The sequence below is a fragment of the Mixophyes fleayi genome, chromosome 10 (genome assembly GCF_038048845.1).
Source record: "Mixophyes fleayi isolate aMixFle1 chromosome 10, aMixFle1.hap1, whole genome shotgun sequence".
In the NCBI taxonomy this organism is placed as follows: Eukaryota; Metazoa; Chordata; class Amphibia; order Anura; family Limnodynastidae; genus Mixophyes; species Mixophyes fleayi.
Genome location: NC_134411.1, coordinates 76,159,695 through 76,181,286, shown reverse-complemented (window position 1 = coordinate 76,181,286; position 21,592 = coordinate 76,159,695). Strand labels below are relative to the sequence as shown.

General features: G+C 40.7%; 1 protein-coding gene across 1 annotated transcript; it reads left to right on the top strand.

Moving 5' to 3' along the window:
- The first annotated feature begins 4,566 nt into the window (after nucleotides 1-4,566).
- LOC142103383 (5-hydroxytryptamine receptor 3A-like) lies at nucleotides 4,567-21,410 on the top strand. The gene is made up of 7 exons (XM_075187446.1): nucleotides 4,567-4,596; nucleotides 5,202-5,311; nucleotides 8,805-8,977; nucleotides 13,415-13,575; nucleotides 18,611-18,815; nucleotides 20,855-21,061; nucleotides 21,145-21,410. Exons 1-7 carry the CDS (start codon nucleotides 4,567-4,569, stop codon nucleotides 21,408-21,410), a joined length of 1,152 nt encoding a protein of 383 aa, XP_075043547.1.
- Nucleotides 21,411-21,592: the final 182 nt, after the last annotated feature.

Here is a 21,592-nt window from a genome sequence, read left to right as displayed (position 1 = left end):
TTGCAAGGTATACGTTTAAACTGTCCTATCTGTATGTTTGCCAGCCAATATGGAAGTTGTCTAGTAGCTAAAATATACCCATTTACATTCACAGGTTTTTGGAAGGTTTTGGTTTTAATCTGGTTGTTATCAATACTGATCTCCAAGTGCAAACATTCAATTCTCTCTTTGCTATATTTAGAGGTAAATTTGAAATTACATGAGTTGTTATTAATATATCTAAAGAAAAGTTCCAGAGACTCTTCATTCACTTTCCATAACATGAGTACATCATCGATGTAATGTTTCCCTAACACCAGGTATCGCTCAAATTCATGAGCTAATGTTATCACCATCATCATCATTGTCAACATTTGTTTCTATAGCGCCATAATATTCCGTAGCACTTTACAATTGGATGTTATGTGGTCTTTCTCCCATTTGCTCATGAAGAAGTTGGTGTAGCTTGGGCAAACCTTGTTCCCATCGCTGTGCCCTGTACTTTTAAGTAGCGTCTACCCTCATACAATAGGTTGTAATCAAGAATGAACTTTACACTGTCCAATATGAAAAGAATTTTTCTCTCATCTAGTTTGTCTTCTTTCTTAAGGAAATGGCTTATGCTATTGATACCTTGCTAATGTTGGATTACCATGTATAGCGACGAGATGTAGCTAGAAACTAACCAACAATCATCTCCCCATTCTGTTTTTTGTAATAAATGCAACACCTGTGTTGTATCCTGTAAATATGATGATTGTTGTTTAAAGTATTGTTGAAGAAAGCAATAAACATATTGGGACACACTTGAAGTGACAGCACCAATGCCATATATTATAGTGCAATCTGGCGGTTTCAGGGGGTCCTTATGTACTATAGTAAAATACCAGAATGATGGGATGCTGTGTTTGTAGGTATTTGAGTTCCTCTGGTTTTAGTATTCCCATCTCCAGCCCATAGGATAGATTTAACTGTAAATGATATTAATTCTTGGGGTCCTAGTTTAGTTCTTGATAAGTAGATCTATCACTCAAGATACATTGTACTTCTGATTTGTAGTCTTCTGAATGCAAGATAACTATCCCCCCACCTTTAGCCGGTGATATGATTATTATTAATTTATCAGTTTGTAACTGCTTCAGAGCTTCTCTTTCCTGTTTCATTAATTTCTGACCGGCCCTGATGGGTCTGGTATTTAGATTCTCTAGCTCATCAGCAACTAATTTCTCAAAAGTATTAATAAAACTACCTTTGATAGGGAAAAAGAACAATCCCTGAAAATATTCGGAAAATAAATAAAGAGGAACCATCTTGGGTTTTTAAGCTTAAAACCCTAGCACTTACTGGTTTCAATATTAAGTATAATCCATATTATATGAAGATAGATAAATCTTCCTCTCCTCCGCCTATATCTTGTAGTATATCTCTTTACAATTATTATTATTGTTTATTTGTAGGGCGCCACAAGGTTTCCGCAGCGCCGCACACAGTACAAACAGTAGACTATACAGTAGACTATACAGGGTAGAACAGTGCAGAACAATAAACACAAAGTACCAGTACTTCAGAAACTCTGGGAGGGCAGATACAGTAGAGACGGAGCAGAAGAACAGGTATGGAGACTGGAGGGAAGAGGGCCCTGCTCATTCGAGCTTACATCCTAAGGGAGGGTAAACAAAGTCAGGCACAAAAGGGAGCCAGTGAATCAAAGGGGAGAGAGAAGAGGGGTCAAGGGAGGATGAGCAGAAGAGATGAGAGGTTAAATGGATGGTTGGTAGGCCTTAAGGAACAGGTGAGTTTTAAGTGCCCGTTTGAAGGAGCACAGATTGGGAGAGAGATGGATGGAGCGAGGGAGGTCATTCCAGTGAAGGGGGGCAGCATGGGAGAAGTCTTGGATTCGAGAGTGGGAAGAGGTGATCAGTGTGGAGGAGAGGCGGCGATCATTGGCCGAGCGCAGGGAGCGGGCAGGAGTTTGAATGGAGAGGAGGTTAGAGATATAAGGGGCAGTAGACTGGGAAAGAGCCTTGTAAGTGGTGGTAAGGAGTTTAAAAAGTATTCTGAAGGGGAGCCAGTGTAAGGCAAGACAGAGTGGAGAGGCAGGGAAGGAGCGGCGTGAGAGGAAGATGAGTCTTGCAGCCGCATTGAGTATAGAGCAGAGGGGGGCAAGGTGGGAGTGGGGGAGGCCAGTAAGGAGAAGGTTGCAGTAATCGAGGCAGGAGATGATGAGAGCATGGATGATAGTTTTGGTGGCATCCTGAGAGAGAAAGGGACGGATGCGGGCAATGTTACGGAGTTGGAAGCGACAGGCTTGGGCGAGGGATTGAATGTGGGGGGCAAAAGAGAGAGAGGAGTCAAGAGTGACACCCAGGCAGCGGAGTTGGGTGACAGAGGAGATAGTAGAGTTATTGACAACAATAGAGAGGTCGTGGTGGGATGGGAGTCTGGGTGGGGGAAAAACAATGAGTTCAGTTTTTGAGATGTTAATTTTAAGAAAGCGCGAGGGCATCCAGGAGGAGATAACTGAGAGGCAGTCAGTCACACGAGAGAGGAGGGAGGAGGAAAGATCGGTAGAAGAGATGTAGAGCTGAATATCATCAGCATAAAGGTGATACTGAAGACCGAATGAGGAGATGAGAGCACCAAGGGAGGAAGTATAGAGCGAGAAGAGTAGAGGGCTGAGAACAGAGCCCTGGGGGACTCCTACAGTGAGAGGGGAGGGGGTGGAGGAAGAACCAGACGTGGATACAGAGAAGGAGCGGTTAGCAAGGTATGAGGTGAACCAGGCGTGGACAGAACCAGAGAGGCCAAGAGAGAGAAGAGTTTGCAGCAGGAGGGGGTGGTCTACGGTGTCAAAGGCCGCAGAGAGGTCGAGGAGGATGAGTATGGAGAAGTGACCTTTGGATTTGGCTGAAAGGAGGTCATTAGTGACTTTAGCCAGGGCACTTTCGGTGGAGTGGAGGGGGCGGTAGCCAGATTGGAGTGGGTCAAGGAGGGAGTTGTCAGAGAGGTGACTGGTGAGGCGGCTGCAGACAATCCGCTCAAGTAGTTTGGAGGCATAGGGGAGAAGAGAGATAGGGCAGTAGTTCACAAGAGAGGTGGGGGTCAAGATTTTGTTTCTTGAGGATAAGGGAAATAAGAGCGTGCTTGAATGAGGATGGAACTATGCCAGAGGAGAGTGATAGGTTAAAGAAGTGTGCGAGGTAAGAGCAGGCAGTACGAGAGAGAGAGAGCGAAGGAGGTGAGAGGGGATGGGATCAAGAGGACAGGCATAAAGACTTTACATTTACAGATATACATTGATCCTTTTAATATATATAACCTATATATTTATTTATATATTTCACTATATCATTGAATGCTGCTTGGATAGAGGAATAGATAGGAAGGTGACCCCCTAAAATTTTGAATGTACACATTGATTGTAACAGCCATCCGACTACCCTTCTTTTCACTCTTTACATATCCAGTGGATACAATCAGCTGTCATGTATGATCATGATAAAAAGATTATTGTTTTTACGTTTGATTCAGCTTTACTCTCATTTCAAGTCTATTTGGCTTTCGTTGTATTTTATTTTATTTTATATTATTTTGTTTGATTTATTCTTATTTTTGTCCATTTTTATTATTCGTTATTAATTATTTTTATTTTCATTTGTTTTAGATTTAGTTTATTATTATTTTTATATATCGCCATTGCTGATGTATACTTAAAAGTCGATTGCAGCACATTCATTTTCATTTTCTATATATAACTATTACTGATTTATAGTTAGAACTTGGTTGTCAATGCTCTATCATGTATGTGCACCATTTTGGCATGCTCAGTACTATGTCTGTATGTTATATTTCGTTGTAATGATTTCTAGTGACACGTCATAGCTGTTGGCCTCTTGTTCAGGATATCATTTGAAATGCCCCTATCACTATAGCATTACTTGACGGATGGAGAGTTTTTCACTCATATTTAGACTATTTTTTAAGTTATTCTTAAAACATTACTATGTATACTAGTTTGCACACCTGAGTATTAATTAGCTCTAATCAAAAGTCCACTCCACTTAGCAGACTCGTTTTATCTGAGCAAGACCCACCTGAAAGTCCCATCAAAGGATGAAACGCATTGAGTTATGCAGCGACAGTATTATTAGACCTACAACCATGGTTTTCAAGTGATGCCCATATCGGCATCTAACCTATTCAGACCTTGGACTGATGGCAACAACTGGACTGGATGAGTAAATCCCACTTTGAGTCTCCTACTTACATGCAAACTTTTACTATCTTTTAATTTAATAAATTGTGTTGTCTTTTACATTGATGCCTCTTTTTACTTATGTCGACAACCACTGAGACCAGACTGCAGAGAAGCGCATTCTGACTACAGCGTGAGTCAGGAGGCACAGAGTAACAAACAGAGGACGAAGACCCTAAGCAGTGAAGTGCAATAAGGGCCCACTGAGATTACCTTACCGTAAGTGATTAATATCATATTATTATTCACATCACTTGGCAGTATGTCACTATAATATTTCTTCTATGCATCTCCTTTCATTTATATAAACATGGAGGGAAGATATTGTTAATATGGAGCGCCATGCTCTGTCTCCCATCTTGGTAGTGGTGTCCCCTGTGACCTAGTGAAGACAGGAAGTGGGGCAACCTCTAGCCATCTGCATCGCTCTACTGAGCATGCACAGACAGGAAGTTCAGTTCTCAGCAGGTTCTTACAGTGATAGTTGAACTGTAAAAATTGTGATATAACTGGAGCTTCATCCTTTTTGTGTAAAACTTACTTATATATAGATATATAAAGTGAGCGGAGGCACAAAAATATATATGAGTAAACTGTTCTCTGACATTGCCCACAATATAAGTGTACCATCTGCATGTATTCAAAACCCTTTATACTTGTTGAAACTGGCAGATTACCAAAATGTAAAAAATTAGTCTTGTCAAAAATGGGCAAAAACCCCTCTGGATATGAAGGGGTTTAGAATAAAAATAAAACTGCATTTCTATATTTGTATTTTATTCCACATATAAAGGTGGAAAGACGAACTTCAAAGAAATAAACAAAATGGGGCTTACTGATCAGACACATATGGAGAGCACATGAAATGTTTTAGTTTGATAACATCAGCTGTTTCATGTATTTGATTCACTTTAAAACAAAATTATTTATTAGATATTTTAATCAGCTATGATTTTTCATACTCCAGTCTTGGCAAAATGATTTTATAACCTGGAACCCAGATGACTTTTGTGGAATTGAGAGCATATTCATTCCCAGTGATTACTTTTGGAAACCAAATGTCTACGTCTATGAAATGTAAGTCGGACGATATAAACACATAGTTACTGATCATTTATGTGAAACGTAATTTTATGAATGCCTCTCAGGCCATGATTGGTTTTTCTGAGTTTTCTGAGTTAATAATAATTTCTGTTTGTGTGTTAATAACAGTTTCTATTTGTGGAGGCATACAGTATACACAGGGGAGTTTTATTTTGTGAGATTACTTCAATGGTGTAATATCTAAATTTGATATACATAAAGAGAGACAGCAAAAGTCCTGTTACTTATGCCATTTGCTCCTATATTTCAGCGAATGTCCCTGTTTTCTAGAGATTTGGATTTTTAAAGGCTAAGATGGCAGTGTCTGAGTGGGTGAAACATTTCAGGGCCAATTCAATTCGGTTACGTTCTAACGGTAATAGTGTGCAGGCTACGTTATTCTTAGAATAACGCGGCCGAACTGAATTTGCCCCTTTGTGTCTTCTGATGGTAGGAGCTTGGTGAATCGCAGTGTTCCTTGGTGACTGTGTGCTAAGTGCGTCTAAACTTGTGTATGGGTACTCAGGAGGTGCTAGTTATTGGAATTCCTGTATGTACAATGGGATAACTTTTGCACATTCCAGGTGCAATGGAGTAAAAGCTTTCAAACACAGAAAAGTGATACATGGAATAAAAGTGACATTTCACAATGCCCATTTACAAGTATGCACTAGGAGCAGATTTATGTTCTGGAATGACTTATCTAAGTTACCTTTGTAAGCGCCAGGCTGACAAATAGGGACATTTGAGCCGATAGGAAAGCACTGTGAGACTGCTTGTTTTGTAAATTATCATTATTCAGGCAAAGGTGTCTGCTTTCCCCCCCAGATATTTGACCTTTGCATGGAAGCCTTGGCCAGATTATTTAGAAATAACTCTGATGTGTTGGTGGTGGTGGGGACGGAACATAAGTTGGCCCAATTTGCTGACAATCTCTTAGCTACCATCACCAATCTTGCAGTATCTTTACCCAACGTAATGGTGGAATTTAAGAAGTTTGGTGAATTATCTAATTTCAAAATAAATTATGCCAAGTCTATGGCTTTGAGTCTCTCGATTGCTCTGTCGGTTCTGAAGTGGATCCAGCACTCCTTCCCCTTCACCTGGCATCCCGCCCACATGAAATATTTAGGGGTATTACTTACAAAAGATCTGGCCGATTTATACAAAGCTAATTTTGCACCCATGATTCCTAAATTCTGAATAGAGTTTCAGCAATTGTGGTCCAAAGGCTTCTCTTGGCTAAGGAGAATAAACATCATTAAAATGAATGCGCTACCTAAACATTTCTATCTTCTCAAAATGCTCCCTATCTACATTCCTCCCAGATATTTTGCAGATGTTCAGAGGATAGTTCGTTTTTTCGTTTGGGCTAGGAAACCACCCAGATTTCGACATGACATTCTCTATAGGCAGAAATTACAGGGTGGTCTGCAATTACCTCTTTTCTCTAAATACTATCAGGCTCTGCTACTCAATAGAATACTGGAATGGGCTAGAGCCCCGACTTTAAACAATGAGTCTTGATTGAGGGTCATTCAATGTGAATTTTGGTTGTACTTACAAACCAGACAAGGCCATCCTGATGGGGGCAGGAAGGAGCCTGACGGGCTTTGAGGACCTGTGCTGCATCGCACACACAAACATACGATCTCTAATATTTATAACATACTTATTGTTAACCTATATGACTCCCTACCAGAATATGTTGGGTCTTGGGACCAGGACCTGTGAAGGACTAGCAGTGATCAGCTGTGGGCAAAAATATTCCAATTTACTCTTACTAGCTCTACAAACCTTTCAGTAGTGGAGACACAGTTCAAGGTACTCTCCAAATGTCACAGGTGCCCGTCTCAGCTTAGAAAATGTATCCAGATGTCTCAGGGTCCTGCTGGAGGTGTAGTTCGGGACCTGGGACTCCTCTTCATATATGGTCAGACTGCCCACTCCTTACCCTTCTGGAATCCGGTTAGACAATGCTCTGAAGCAATTCTGGGATAACCAGAAGTATGGAACCTCCGGCACTGGACAGTAAATCTCTCCAATGTCTCAATCTCCCAATACAAAAATTCACTGCTCAGACACTTAACAATGCTATGATGGCAGTGATTCCAATGCATTGGAGGTCTACTATTCTCCCGAGTCTGAAGGAATGGTTTAGAAGGATAGACCTTTATATGACTATGGATGACTTTTCTGTGTCTAGCCAAAAGCGACTCACTGGATTCACAGCAATGTGGCTCCATTGGCTCAAATTTAAGGAGTCCCCTTCCTATAGCTCCCTTATGGACATTGATTTTTTATCCTTTTTTGCACTGTTTGAATGATCTGAGTAGGTTCATCCGGGTGGCACTTGAGTGTCTCTCAGTTAACCTATGTAATATTATTACTCTGGAATTTCAGGGAAGCCCTGAGGATCTTCTTCTTTTCCCCATTACCCCCCTTCCCCCACCTCTTTTCTGACATATCCCCCCTCTTCTTATCTGCTTCTCCTTCCTGTTTCATTGTCCTCTTTTTTTTTTTTTTTTTAATATTGAAAACTGTGAGGTCGATTTATGCTTCTATATTTCAAAATGTCTTGCTGCACTTGTTACATATGTGTTTTATCGCCTCAATAAAGAAAGAATACACAGAGAAAAAAAAAATACCATTATTTAGTCTAAAGGAAGATAGGCTGATAAAAGACGGGATTTATTAATACATGTTGGTATATACCCCCATGGGGTATATTTACTAAACTGCGGGTTTAAAAAAATGGAGATGTTACCTATAGCAACCAATCAGATTCTAGCTGTCATTTATTTAGTGCATTCTACAAAATGACAGCTAGAATTTGATTGGTTGCTATTGGAAATATCTCCACCTTTTCCAACCCGCAGTTTAGTAAATATACCAATATGTGTACTTCAATTTAAGCAAAATTGTTCTGCAGCACAGTGCACTAGGAACATAACTCCTAATGTACTGGGTAGAGGGCATTTAACCCCGGGCACCGGTCTACATGGGGTGCTGTCCAGCAGCTGAGCATGCAGCCCACTAGTTGAGAGAGAGAACAGCAGACACCAATGTGTGCCTGTCTATATTTGATTGTGGATCTGCTGTTTGTCACACCCATTTTAAATGACCCTTTAGGGATGTCAATCAAAGAGCACTACCATGGCTAACCAGGACTACTGCTGTAGTACAGCACTAACACAAACTCATGCAGTGTATGGGGGTCTTACCACACAGACCAATGGAAAGCCACCAGCAGAGAGTTTGCAGCTTCCTATGGTCTAATTAGTCACACCACACCTCCATCTGACAGATCTATTCAGATGAGTTAACATTTTGCTAAGGGGAAGGATAAACTTTACCATTTAACTTCAAGTGCTCCTTTACATTAAGAGCATGGGTGAATATACTGCATTATAACCTCGCTTTGTCTCTGCAACACACTTTATAACTCTTACGGGTCATATAACACATCACAAATTGTATATTACAGGACTGAAAGTAATAATAATGTCCCAGTGTTTTCATATTATAAGCTGAATAATGATGGAGAAATTGACAAATCTTATCCACTACGGGTCGTCAGTACATGTCATTTGGACTTGTTCAAGTTCCCCTTTGACTCCCAGATCTGCAGGTTGACCTTTGGTTCGTATGTTTATACAGGTAAGCCTTAAAATATATATGTAAGTGGTGAGCCAAAATACAACAAATTCAACAATCTGTGGTGCAATAAATTATTCAATAAATATTACTCCAGTTGTACATCAATAAAAGTTTATATAATGTAATTATGAAAATATGTTACCAAAGTATATTATCTAGAACAGTGCTATCCAGTTTGCAGGGCACATATTTTTTTTCAGACTTACATAATGGAGATCCAGACACAATTTAATGATCAAAACAAATCATAAAAATAAACACACAATAAATCACATTATTAGAGCAAGTCCGAATTTTAGATACAAACATATTCACAATTTGTATTTAACACATCTACAGCGCATCTATCATGAACATACACATGCAATTCAATTTTATTGTAAATACTTGTAGTGGGTTAACAAAAAGTCACCAGCTCCACAGTGTAACACAGCAACACATGTGAACAGCAAAACAAATCAATGCAGAAACTTGATGGTATATTTCCTGCATCAGGGAAGAGGTGTAAAAATGTAATCCTCCCCACACTCCAGCCAAGACTAGATTGTGTTTGAGCTCTTAAATAGGCCCAAACTCCTTGCCACGTGCCGGAACCCACATCTCTCTTACCAGGATCTGGTCCGCAAGCCTGGCCTCCTCAGTCAGGCTCTGCCTCGGTAGCGCCGATGCTCCATCTTCCAATGAAGTTTGCCATTTTGGATTTCGAGATGAGCATGAGCACTCCAGTCATTTAAAATCTTCCCTTTTACAGCATAGGCTGCTCGTTCCCCACCCCTCTCTCTCACCCAACCTATATAAGCCCCTGTACTGGCAAGATGGTGCCAGATCTTCATGTCCAGATAGCCTGCTGCTGCTGGATCATTTGACTCCTGTTTCCTGTGCTTCTCAGAGTATCCTGGTGTCCTGTATTCTGGTACTTCTCTGTATATCCTGGAATCAAATGTCCTGTGTGTCTCAGCAAATCCTGACATCCAGCATCCTGTGCTTCACTGCATATCCGGTCTCCCGCATCCTGTGCTTCTCAGCTAATCTTGGTATCAGAAAAATGTATCAAGCTGCGATTTTTCTGGCGATTTAAAATTGCTGCAAATCAACTTAAATCACTGATGATTTGCATCTCCAAACTGCCGCCGGATGTATTATCCTGCAGTTTGGAGGGTCCAAACTCAAATTGCCAGCGATGTGTGGCAATTTTAAAAATACCAATCCCCTTGGCGGTTTAGTCAAAATCAACGGAAAATTGCTGATTTTTTGGACCTGCTTCTGATAGGCTAGAGAGTTCCAGCTGCATGCTGTTTGAGCTTTCTAGCTATTAATAACAATAGAGGAGGCACCATTAACTTATGAATTATAGAGCAAGCATTATTTATTGCTTTATTGCTTAATAAATTTCTTAATTAATTTCTAATTCATTTATGGGGCAAATGAATTAATAAATAAATTAAGAGGGTAATATTACTTAATGATTAAATTAAAGGGACACTATTTGACTACTAATGGAGCAATAGTAATTTTTTTTAGGATAGCTCAAAACGTATTATTTCATGATGGGAAAACAATTAAAGTGCATACTTGTGGCACTACAAGTGCTAGCATGCACTTGTGTCCATGTGCATGCTGCCACTTGTACTGAAATAATAAGTGTTGTCCCGTCATAAAAGAAATGATTATTGCCCCCATTGGTAATCAAATATTATGGGTTGGGTACCATTTTACGATGACAGTATTTGTGACACTGTGTATACCTACAAAGAAATGGCGATTGCAAGAATGTGCACAAAAAGAAAATGATGACTTACAATAAAAATGACACTGTACATCCTCGACATCCTTTCGCTACATACCGATTGCTGTGAATGCGGCACTTTCAATTCACGTCACTGTTCATATCCACAGTGATATGTCTGTATTTAAATCGGCAAGAAATAATGACTATCCTCATAAATAATAATTGCTTTGTGTCTTCTGTTATGTTCTGAATTGCCAGATAGCTCAAAACACAGGCGATTTGATCTTTCCTTTCAGAACCGCCTCTATTTTCCTGGTGATTTTTTGAGTGATTTACCATCGATTTGCATAACTGCCGTTTCATAGATTTCACAGTTTGTATTCTTATCTTGGCTAAAAGTTGGGACGACGGATTGTAATGTGGTGCTTTTGAAAATGTTCTTTTTTTCCTGCGATTTTCTATTAACTTTTCCTTTCGTACATTAGAGATTAGCAAATCTCCAGAAAAAAAAGCTGAAATATGGCGATTTGGGCAAATCGCAGCTTGATACATTTTTCTCCTGTTGTCCATTGTCCAATATCCCTCTGCTGACCTGGTATTATCATTTCCTGTGAACGTCATTTACACCTGTCAATTTCGCATGGAGAACCGCAATCTGCGCGGTGCTAGCAGCGGTTATGATTACCTCGATGTTTACAGATAGAGCCAAAAGAGCCAGTAGCTGGTGCAGAATGTAATAATTTATTGCAGGACAACACTAGTAGCAAAACAAAATAGAATCCAAGAATGCAGGAAATAAACAAACACTCAGTCCAGGTAATAAAACACCATCCGGGTGTGGTTGGGTGAAAGGAGAATTGTACAGTTGACCATACACAGAGTAATGCAAATGTTGAACATTACTGTACATTCACCAACAAGAGATGCCATACATGCAGAAAAAACTCTATAAAAAACAATATCAAAATAAGTTCTATTGATACAAACATAGTTTATGCCACATAATTGTGAGACGCCTTTTTGCCAACTTTTATACACTAGACTCGTTTGCAGTGTTTCTTTTTGTATATTACACATAATTTTACAGTAATCATGTTTGATTTGATTGCCTTCACTTCCCGTGCTTTTAGGAAGTGAAAGCACAGCGGTTTCTTCATCAAACCCATCGGCTTCTTGTGCAGTCATTTCGATTTCAATGTTGTGATTGCTGTGCCTATGTAAGTGTGAATGATCAGTGAATCTACCCAGCTTATGGACAGCAATAGTGGTTTCAATGTTGAAACCGCTAGTCACTGTCTACATTATGCCTTAAAACACAGGAGGAAGCCTGACAGGCAGCTTCTAATGCACCATTCCAAAAAAAAGCAAAAAACGCTCCTTATAGACCATTGATTATTTCAGATAAAAGGATTGGACTGCCACCTGATCAGGTATCATTTAGTAAGAAGACAATGTTCTGAAATTTGTTTGTACCGTCATGGGCAAAATGTTTCAGAATGACATAAGTATTGGTTTTCACAAAGTTTGCTGCTTCAGTGATTGTAGACCTTTTATCAGATGTTGCTGTGGTATACTGAAGTAAAATTACATGCATTTTATAAGTGTCAAAGGCTTTTATTGACAATTACATTAAGTTTATGCAAAGAGTCAATATTTGCAGTGTTGACCTATCTTTTTGAAGACCTCTGCAATTCGCCCTGGAATGCTGTCACTCAACTTCTGGGCCACATACTGACTGATGTCCACCCATCCTTGGCTAATCAATGCTTGGAGTTTGTCAGAATTTGTGGGTTTTTGTTTCTCCACCGACTCTTGAGGATTGACCACAAGTTCTCAATGGGATTGAGGTCTGGGGAGTTTCCTGGCCATGGACCCAAAATTTTGATGTTTTGATCCCCGAGCCACTTAGTTATCACTTTTGCCTTATGGCAAGGTGCTCCATCATGCTGGAAAAGGCGTTGTTTGTCACCAAACTGTTCTTGAATGGTCGGAGAAGTTGCTCTTGGAGGATGTTTTGGTACCATTCTTTATTCATGGCTGTGTTCTTAGGCAAAATTGTGACTGAGCTCACTCCCTTGGATGAGAAGCAACCCCACACATGAATGGTCTCAGGATGCTTTGCTGTTGGCATGACACAGGACTGATAGTAGCGCTTACCTTTCCTTTTCTGGACAAGCATTTTTCCAGATGCCCCAAACAGTCTGAAAGGGGATTCATCAGAGAAAATGACTTTACCCCAGTCCTCAGTAGTCCAATCCCTGTACCTTTTGCAGAATATCAGCCTGTCTTTGATGTTTTTCCTGGAGAGAAGTGGTTTCTTTGCTGGCCTTCCTAACACCAGGCCATCCTCCAAAAGACTTTGCCTCACTGTGCGTGCAGATGCACTCACACCTGCCTGCTGCCATTCCTGAGCAAGCTCTGCATTCGTGGTGCCCCGATTCTGCAGCTGAATGAACTCTAGGAGACAGTCCTGGTGCTTGCTGGTATAATTGGCCAGTGGTTTGCAAATCAGGAGGCCTCCCTAACTTTGTTTTAATCTCTTCTGTATAGAACATGTAGACATGAAAATTATGTTTGAAATATGGTTAGACTAGTGTAAAAAATCTATAGAAAAATGGTCATCACCATCTCAAATTCGCCTACTTAGGCTCTGGCTTTTATAGTCATTAATCTGAATGTGACTACTGACTAATTTTATGTTCCACCAGTTACCGATTTGATCATGGTGCCAATGGCCAACTCTTCCCAGGTTGATAAAAACTCAAAAGAAGCATTTGTTAGTAAAGGAGACTGGAAACTGATCAACATCACTGTGCATAATATTACGTTTGGTTTTCTGGACAAAGGATTCAGCGAAGTCATTTATGAGGTGAGGCATTTACCAACAGCTTGATTAAACCAGATGGATAGATGTGTTATAAGACAGGAACATTTTTTTTTCTGTTTAAAGTATTAACACAAGCTATTAGCTCTTCAGTTTGTAACAATAGCATACTAACACTTAATTGTGTGTAAATGTTCAGTAAAACATTTCAGTTATTTTTTTTAAACTGCATAATAAACCCCCACAGAGACAGGGACACAGTCCAACAGTAGCATGGAAAACAGCAATTCCAATCACATTGACAGAACACACTGAGAAAACATAAGGCTTAGCATTTTAGCTATTTCTAATGGAGAACTTTTCATTTATTTACATATTTGCATTCATGGCTGCTAATCATCAGTATATTTAGTGACATGCAGTAAAAATATGTGAGCTCACGGAACTGACATCAGGAACTGGTGGGAGGGATCAAGTATCTTGTCAGTTATTGCTGCATGTACCTGTTGCTGAGGAAACGTGTGTTACATCGCTGTTCCACGCTTGCATCCTGCTTTATTCGCACCAATTTATAGTAAGTACTAAACAAATGATTTTAGGCACTGCTGGCATGTAAACACCTTTCGTATCTTCTATGTACCTCCTTCCCCTCTAGATGCTGTTAATCCTGTCATTTTTTGAGAAATTTTAGTCTATCATAACAATGGAGACAGATTCTATTTGGCGCGTGATGACGCGTTTTGTCTCTGGAACGGTCTGCGGAGACAAATCGCGTCTGAGTTTTCACAGAAATTTCTGCCTATTTTACCTCACGTCCCATAAAGGTGTGTAGAAAAATGAGTGGAGATTTCTTACCATAATAGCCGGCAACATTGAGGCAATGATCAGCTGCACCTCGCGCTGACTTAAACCTGCCCCAATGTGTCAGTAAAACATGTTGTCTGTAAATTTTGATAAAACTCAAAAACTAAAATATTTTCAGTGGTTAGCCACTCCGTTTGTATTGAGCATTGCAGTTTCCCTGTTTTCTGAAGGTTGGGGTAAAATGTTATCCAAAAACAAAAATAAAACACTGTCATCAGGGCCGCCAAGATGAATTTGAGGCCCCTGTACAGCAACTTTTTGGGTCCCCCACTCCGCAGATGAGCTGGCAAAGGGTTGTGTGCTATTGCGCAGCAGCGTTGCCCCGAAGGAAACATGTCCACATAGTGTTGGGAGCCAACATGGGGTGTGGCTGCGCCTCTTTAGATAAGACATATTATGTATTACAATGTTTTTTTTGCAGATTTCACAACCTGGTACTGGAGACTTGCATGGCTCCTGGATCCTGGCATGTTGGGACATGTTTGAAAAATGTATAGGTACATGAAATATGGAAAACTGAGCAATAAGTGAACACAGTATATAACACAAATCACGCAGTATATAATATATATGTTATAATAAAACATTACATTTTATCACCCCCTCCCGAGCCACATCAGGCCCTCTCTAGCCACATCACATCCCCCCAGGCACATCACGTCAAACCCCAGCCTCATCACGCCACCTCCAGTCACATCATGCCACATCATGCCACCTCCAGTCACATCATGCCACATCACGCCACCCCCAGCCACATCATGCCATATCCCGCCACCTCCAGTCACATCTTGCCACATCACACCACCTCCAGTCACATCATGCCATATCATGCCACATCACGCCACCTCCAGTCACATCATGCCACATCACGCCACCTCCAGTCACATCATGCCACATCACGCCACCCCCAGCCACATCACACCACCTCCAGTCACATCATGCCACATCACGCCACCTCCAGTCACATCACACCACCTCCAGTCACATCATGCCACATCACGCCACCCCCAGCCACATCATGCCATATCCCGCCACCTCCAGTCACATCTTGCCACATCACACCACCTCCAGTCACATGATGCCATATCATGCCACATCACGCCACCCCCAGCCACATCATGCCACATCACGCCACCTCCAGTCACATCATGCCACCTCAAGTCACATCATGCCACAACATCACACCACCTCCATTCACATAATGCCACATCATGCCACCTCAAGTCACATCATGCCACATCACACCACCACCCCAGACACATTGCACCAACACCCCAGACACATGTTGACACCCTCTTCCCAGACACATTATGACACCCTCTACCCAACACATTATGACACTCCCCCAGCCCACTGTACTTACCGATGCTGAGCTTGTGCTGCTGACATCTATCAGAGTGAAATCATCCTGCAGAGTCAGCAGGGAAGCTCTTAGTCTCAAGAGATTACCAAATATTGCGAGATTTAGAGCACCTCAACTTGCTCTGCAGACTGTCAGACAGTGTGATGTCACACACTGCCAGGGGACTGGAAGTCACTAACAGATCCCTCCCTGTTCTTTTTTGACATACTAGAGGACAGAGAAACGTAGAAATTAGTAGATGTTGAGACCACTTACCCACCGGAGATAAGAAAATGCCAGTAGCAGTGGTCAAAGTGTAAATTTAGAAGTGGTGGTATGAAAAATGTCATGGAAATGTAAGTGGATGGAATTTAATAGATTTACAAAGAGGGCAGTAGGAGAAGTGGCAGTATGGCATACCACCATATACACCCCTACTTCCACCACTGACCAGTAGGTAATTTTACCATTACCAGCAGCTTTATGACAAAAATTCATAGGTCATTATAAGTCATGATGTATTTCTAAAATCCTTAGGCTGCCACCTATCCACAGCTTGAAACGCTTTTTTTTTTTTTACAACACATTGGCCACTGCATCTGTTGCTGCACCTATCCTAAAGGAGTAATGCCCTTTAATGCTCCTATTTTTGCCACTAAGTGACTTTCTCCAATGTGTTCTTATACTTCTACAAGCTCCCGCTTTCCTTGGCTCTCCTTTAAATGATCTGCACACTGCAAAGATGGTTTTGGTTCATGCATCTCCCTAAGTTTGCTAAAAGAAGAGATAGACATGAAGATTGTGGCCACCTTACCAAACTCTCCTCTATTCAACTCATACAAATAAAGCAACAAAGTGTACCCAACTATGTTTACAAAGTTGCTATTTCTAGAAGCATTAGTTGCAGGCCCTCCTTTGTTTTTGTTAACCCCAGAAACATAGTTCACCTTAAAATAAATGATACCTACTCAAGTTAATTACTGGTGGTCAGTTCATGTAAAATCCTTTTCGATAGAATCATTAATTGAATGCCATGCTTATACTATAGAGTAGGTGCTGAATCATTAAAAAAGGATGACTGCTGTGTATAATATTATTATAGTATAGTATTATTTCATAATGTAATCCAAATAGTTTCCCAGGCCTGACCCAACCAAACTAATGGTTGTGATTGACATTGAATCAATCTTTAGACGCCTCATTTTTCACCCTAAATGCTTTACCTATTACGGTAAAATGGTTTACCTGTATCCATTTGAGTGGCAGTATTCAGAGCTCAAAGGCCTTTCCTAATATTTCTGGAGTAGTTATTGGGTATCCAGGAAGTTTAGATATCTCCTTTGCATTTGTCATTCTTTTACTTAGGAATCATCCCTAAAAGTGAAATAACCAGACCATTTACGGAGGTCTAACAAATGGCCCTGACATTCTATCTAGTCAAATGTTTCAGCTAATGCTTGTATTTCCCCTTTCAGTAGTCTTTTCCAGAAGAAGCAAAAGTGTTCTTCTCAAACGTTCTTTCATTCTCTTTGGGGTCTTCTGTCTGTGTATGTGAAACGGTGCAAGATGAGCAAACATGTCTGAATTTTCAAGCTAAACAATTTAACACTGTCGTGTGTTATATGCCCAACATTCCATCCTTGGCCTAAACTACTCTTTTCCACTAATATTTCTGCTTAGTGGCATGACATGGGAGACCAAACTTGGCCAGAAGGCCAGGTCCTTTTGGCCAAACTGTAATTATGCATTCCAATCATACTTTTCTTGAAAGTCCCATCATCTTTTTCCCACCTGGAGTCAACCAAAAACACTGTTTTGTGTTATACTTGACTTTGAAGCTAAAGTAGAGGATCGAACCATTGTATTACATGTAGACTTTCTTTATTTCTTATTTTAACATGGTCCTTCTTATCTTGCACTGCCTCCCTCGTAACTTCAAATATATCAATGAATTCAGCATGTGCTAGCATTCTGATGACTTTTGCTGGCAGGTAGAAATAAGTGGGGAAACAAGGCACAAGCAAGCATATACAGTATGTGTCCTCAACTTCTAATGACTTAACCCTTGCAGCTAACTCGTTATTTCTACTTCCACGGTCTCTAAACCATATTTGCTTCACTTTCTGACTTACAGCAAGCACATTCATTTAGACTTGGTAAAATAAACTCTCTGGACTACTTGCCTTTGTATAAGAGTTGTTACAAAACTGACCCTCCCTGTATAGAAATGTGTCCTGTAATTCACATTCTCTGTTGACCTCCTAACTATTTTCCACACTGCATTTCTCTGATGATGATTGATTTGTGTGTCAATCCACAGGTGCCTCAATAATTTTTAAATGCCACAAAGTACATATATTGCTCGCTTACCATTTTCTGTGTTCCGTCCCACGTTCCTCCACGTGTTCCGTCCCACGTTCCTCCACGAGCAGCTTTGGTTACTGTCACTAAAACTCACCTATTATTCCCTTTGGAGTTATGGGCTGGATCCACACTATTATAAGGTTTATGTGTGCTAACAGTGTTATGCTTATTCCGCCTAGACTATGGAGTTATAGGTCTAGTAATGGTAGAGTAGATGAGGATTTCTCTTATACAAATAACATGATCACTGATGGAGACACAACCTTTTCAGGGTGGGGTTGGATAGATGCTGGTCTTGACAGGGAACATGGGGTTGAAGAATAAGTTCTGGTCTGGTAGAGTGTGAGGCCACCGTTTTCGTTCATGTTAAATTTCTAATGGTTGCTGGGGCTGTGGTTTGCAGTATTTTGTGGTGGGATCGTACTTTGACCATGACTATGAGAGTTTATAGTAAGCTGTACTTTTTAATGATTACTACTGAATTTACTGTGTTCCCTATTTGTTCTTCAGATTGCCATACAAAGAGAGCCTATCATCTATATAATTAACCTCATCATCCCAGCCTGTTTCCTTGTTTTCCTGGATATTGCCAGTATGCTCATTCAGTCATATGAGGAAAGACTTAACTTCAAAATCAATGTCATCTTGGGGTTCTCGATGCTTTTACTTATTCTGAATAATATTATGCCTCAGTCTGATACTACTCCGATGTTAGGTAAGTAGTCATTGATAGATCATCATTTACCCTATGTTTACTCTCTATGTGCTGTATATGTCGTGTACATGCTTTAACAATTATGTTATTATTATCTAAAACTAAAAAGATTTAAATGCGCAAGGTGCAGGGCCTTCTGGTTTTCTGTAGATGGTGTTTATGTTCTTGCTTCTTTATAGTTAATAAACATATTTATAAGACAAAAGTGGCAAGACTAGAGCTCTGCTTTAACAATCTGAACATGTGCCCGTTCTTGAGTAAAGAAAGTACCAGTGTATTAGTAAGTTTAAATATCTGCGTACCTAAGACAAATGTAATTATATTACAGAGAAGGACAACTTCTACTTTTTCTGAAAAACAGATCAATTCTGTTACTTAGAAAGCCATTAGAAGTTACTTTCTATGCAGAGCCACATCTCTCTTAAAATTTGTCCCACATATCAACATGTCACACCTACAATAACCAACTGGCACCCCGCTAATCTAGCATGTAGCTGTAGACAGTGACCGGTATTGTAGATGTCTAAGTGCCTGGAAACTGGGACATTGTGAACCAGAACTAACATTGTGAACCAGCACTAACATTGAGCTGTATACTTTTGGGGCACAATAAGCTGTTGAAAAGCCATCCGTGGCTCATAGGGAGAACGAAAGTCATAAATTTGGTATAACTGGCCTTTGTCACACGTCGGCCAATCAGGTCATGCCCGGCACACTTACCTGCTCCGGCCATCTGCTTGCTCCAAGTCGGGCGCCACCATCTTCGCTCCGGGTCTGCGCATGCGCAAACCCGTCCTGTCAATTTCCTCAGCTCCTCTCCCATTGGCTGGAGTTTTGGCTCCAAAGTTTAAAAGGCATCTGCTGACTGCTGAACTAACACCTCCTGAGTGTTCTGCCGCCATTACAGTGGTAACCAGTCATCTGCAGAGCTGACACTCTATTTCAAGCGCTTCTCCGTTGTTCCTGTGGAATCTGCTGACTGTTGAACTAACACCTCCTGAGTGTTCTGCCACCATTCCAGTGATAACCAGTCTTCTGCAGAGTTGACACTCTACTATTGCCGACCCCTCAGGCTTGTTCCTCTAAGAAGTTCCTCCTAATTACTCCTAGCAAGGGCCGCGACCTGCAAGGGGAAGCAGCTAAGCCAAAACCGCATTGCGGCTGGTCCCTGGTGAATACCATCTCCTTGTTAGACTCCGCGCCTTGCTGGGGTGTTATATCTAGATTACGGCAGGATCCTGTTCATCTACCGTTCTGGCATCAGAATTGTGACACCTTCATCCCATATAATCCAGTTCCTGTGGCTGGTGAATCAGCCTGTCTGGCTAGAGAAGGTTCAGTCTGTTGGCTCTTCCAGAACTCTGCTCGGTTTACCTCTCCCTTGTCTACCTCTGGGCCATGTGTGTCATTGTGAAACGGCTCAGGTATCAGTACTGGATTTGTAGTTAGGGTTGGTGTTGATATGGTTAGCCAGGTTGGGGTGCTGTCATCTGATGAATGTGCCTCTACACTGAGCTGGTGGCAAATGACCACACTGACAAATCGGTTATATATGCCAAGCCCTAGGTCGTTACCTAGCAAAACATCTATAGGTAGGCTTTCCACCATTCCCACTTCCACAAACCTCTTATCATGCCTCCAATCCAATTCAACATTGGCCATGGGAGTATCTTTAATTTGGCCTTTGCCAAGCCAATACAGATCATTCTGTTGCAAAGTTCTTGGGACCTCAGGACCAAGTCATGCTATACTTAAGTAATCAAAGTGCCTGAGTCCCTCAACCCCTAGACCACTTCCCCTTCCCCAATGGCTAAATGTGTTTGCAAAGAAAGAAATGTGTGTTCTCAACTTTGTCTTTTTCGTTGTTACACACATGTGAAAGATTACATAATATGAAGTATTTCATGTTCTTTGACATGGCTGCTAAATATATTTGGCAAATAGATTCACTTTTGTGCTATAAGCTTATTCCTTTAATTTTGACCACTACACTAAATAGTAGTTATTACATTTTAAGCACTCTTTATTTCCTTGTACAGGTATTTTCTGCTGTGTGTGTATGGCTATGATGGTCCTTAGTGTTATTGGAAGTATCTGTTCCTCCTACATACTGGAGTTGTCTGCCACCCTCCCACATGTCCCACCATGGTTAAAGACTCTTGTCCTGCACTATCTGGCATATATCTTGTGCTTCAGGAGAACTTTCAACAAACAAGAACTGGTTGCTGATGGGGCAATGGACAAAGGTTGGCATACAAAGAAATGTATATTTAAGTTACAGGTGTGCCATAGCACAGGTGTTTACATTAAATTATCTTATTTGTCAAAGGTTCTGAGGTAGAAATGAAGACCTTTACCAGAAATCAGAGGAAGGACTTGCCGAAGGTCAAAGACAGCCCAGTAGTAAAGCTGTTGAAAATGGTTTTGTTTGAAATCCTAAAGATTCACCAGGAATTGACCCTCGCTAAGAATGAAGAAGAAGCCAAGTCAGAATGGTTTAAAGTGGTTCTTGTCATTGACCGTCTGATTCTCATCTTGTATTTCATCACTGTGGTTGTAATAGCAATCATTCTGATCATTGTTTGGTCTATGTGAATTATATTTATAAATAGCAAAAGTGACCTGGTTATTGCTCCGTGTGTTTACATACAAGTTTGTCTTTCCTGTTATTTGTTTAATTATGTGGCCAGTGCTGGATTCATGCTTTTGGGGGCTTGGGAAGATTAACACGGCGGTTATGGTCTAAAATTAGTGGCGAAAAAGAGAGGAAAAAACTA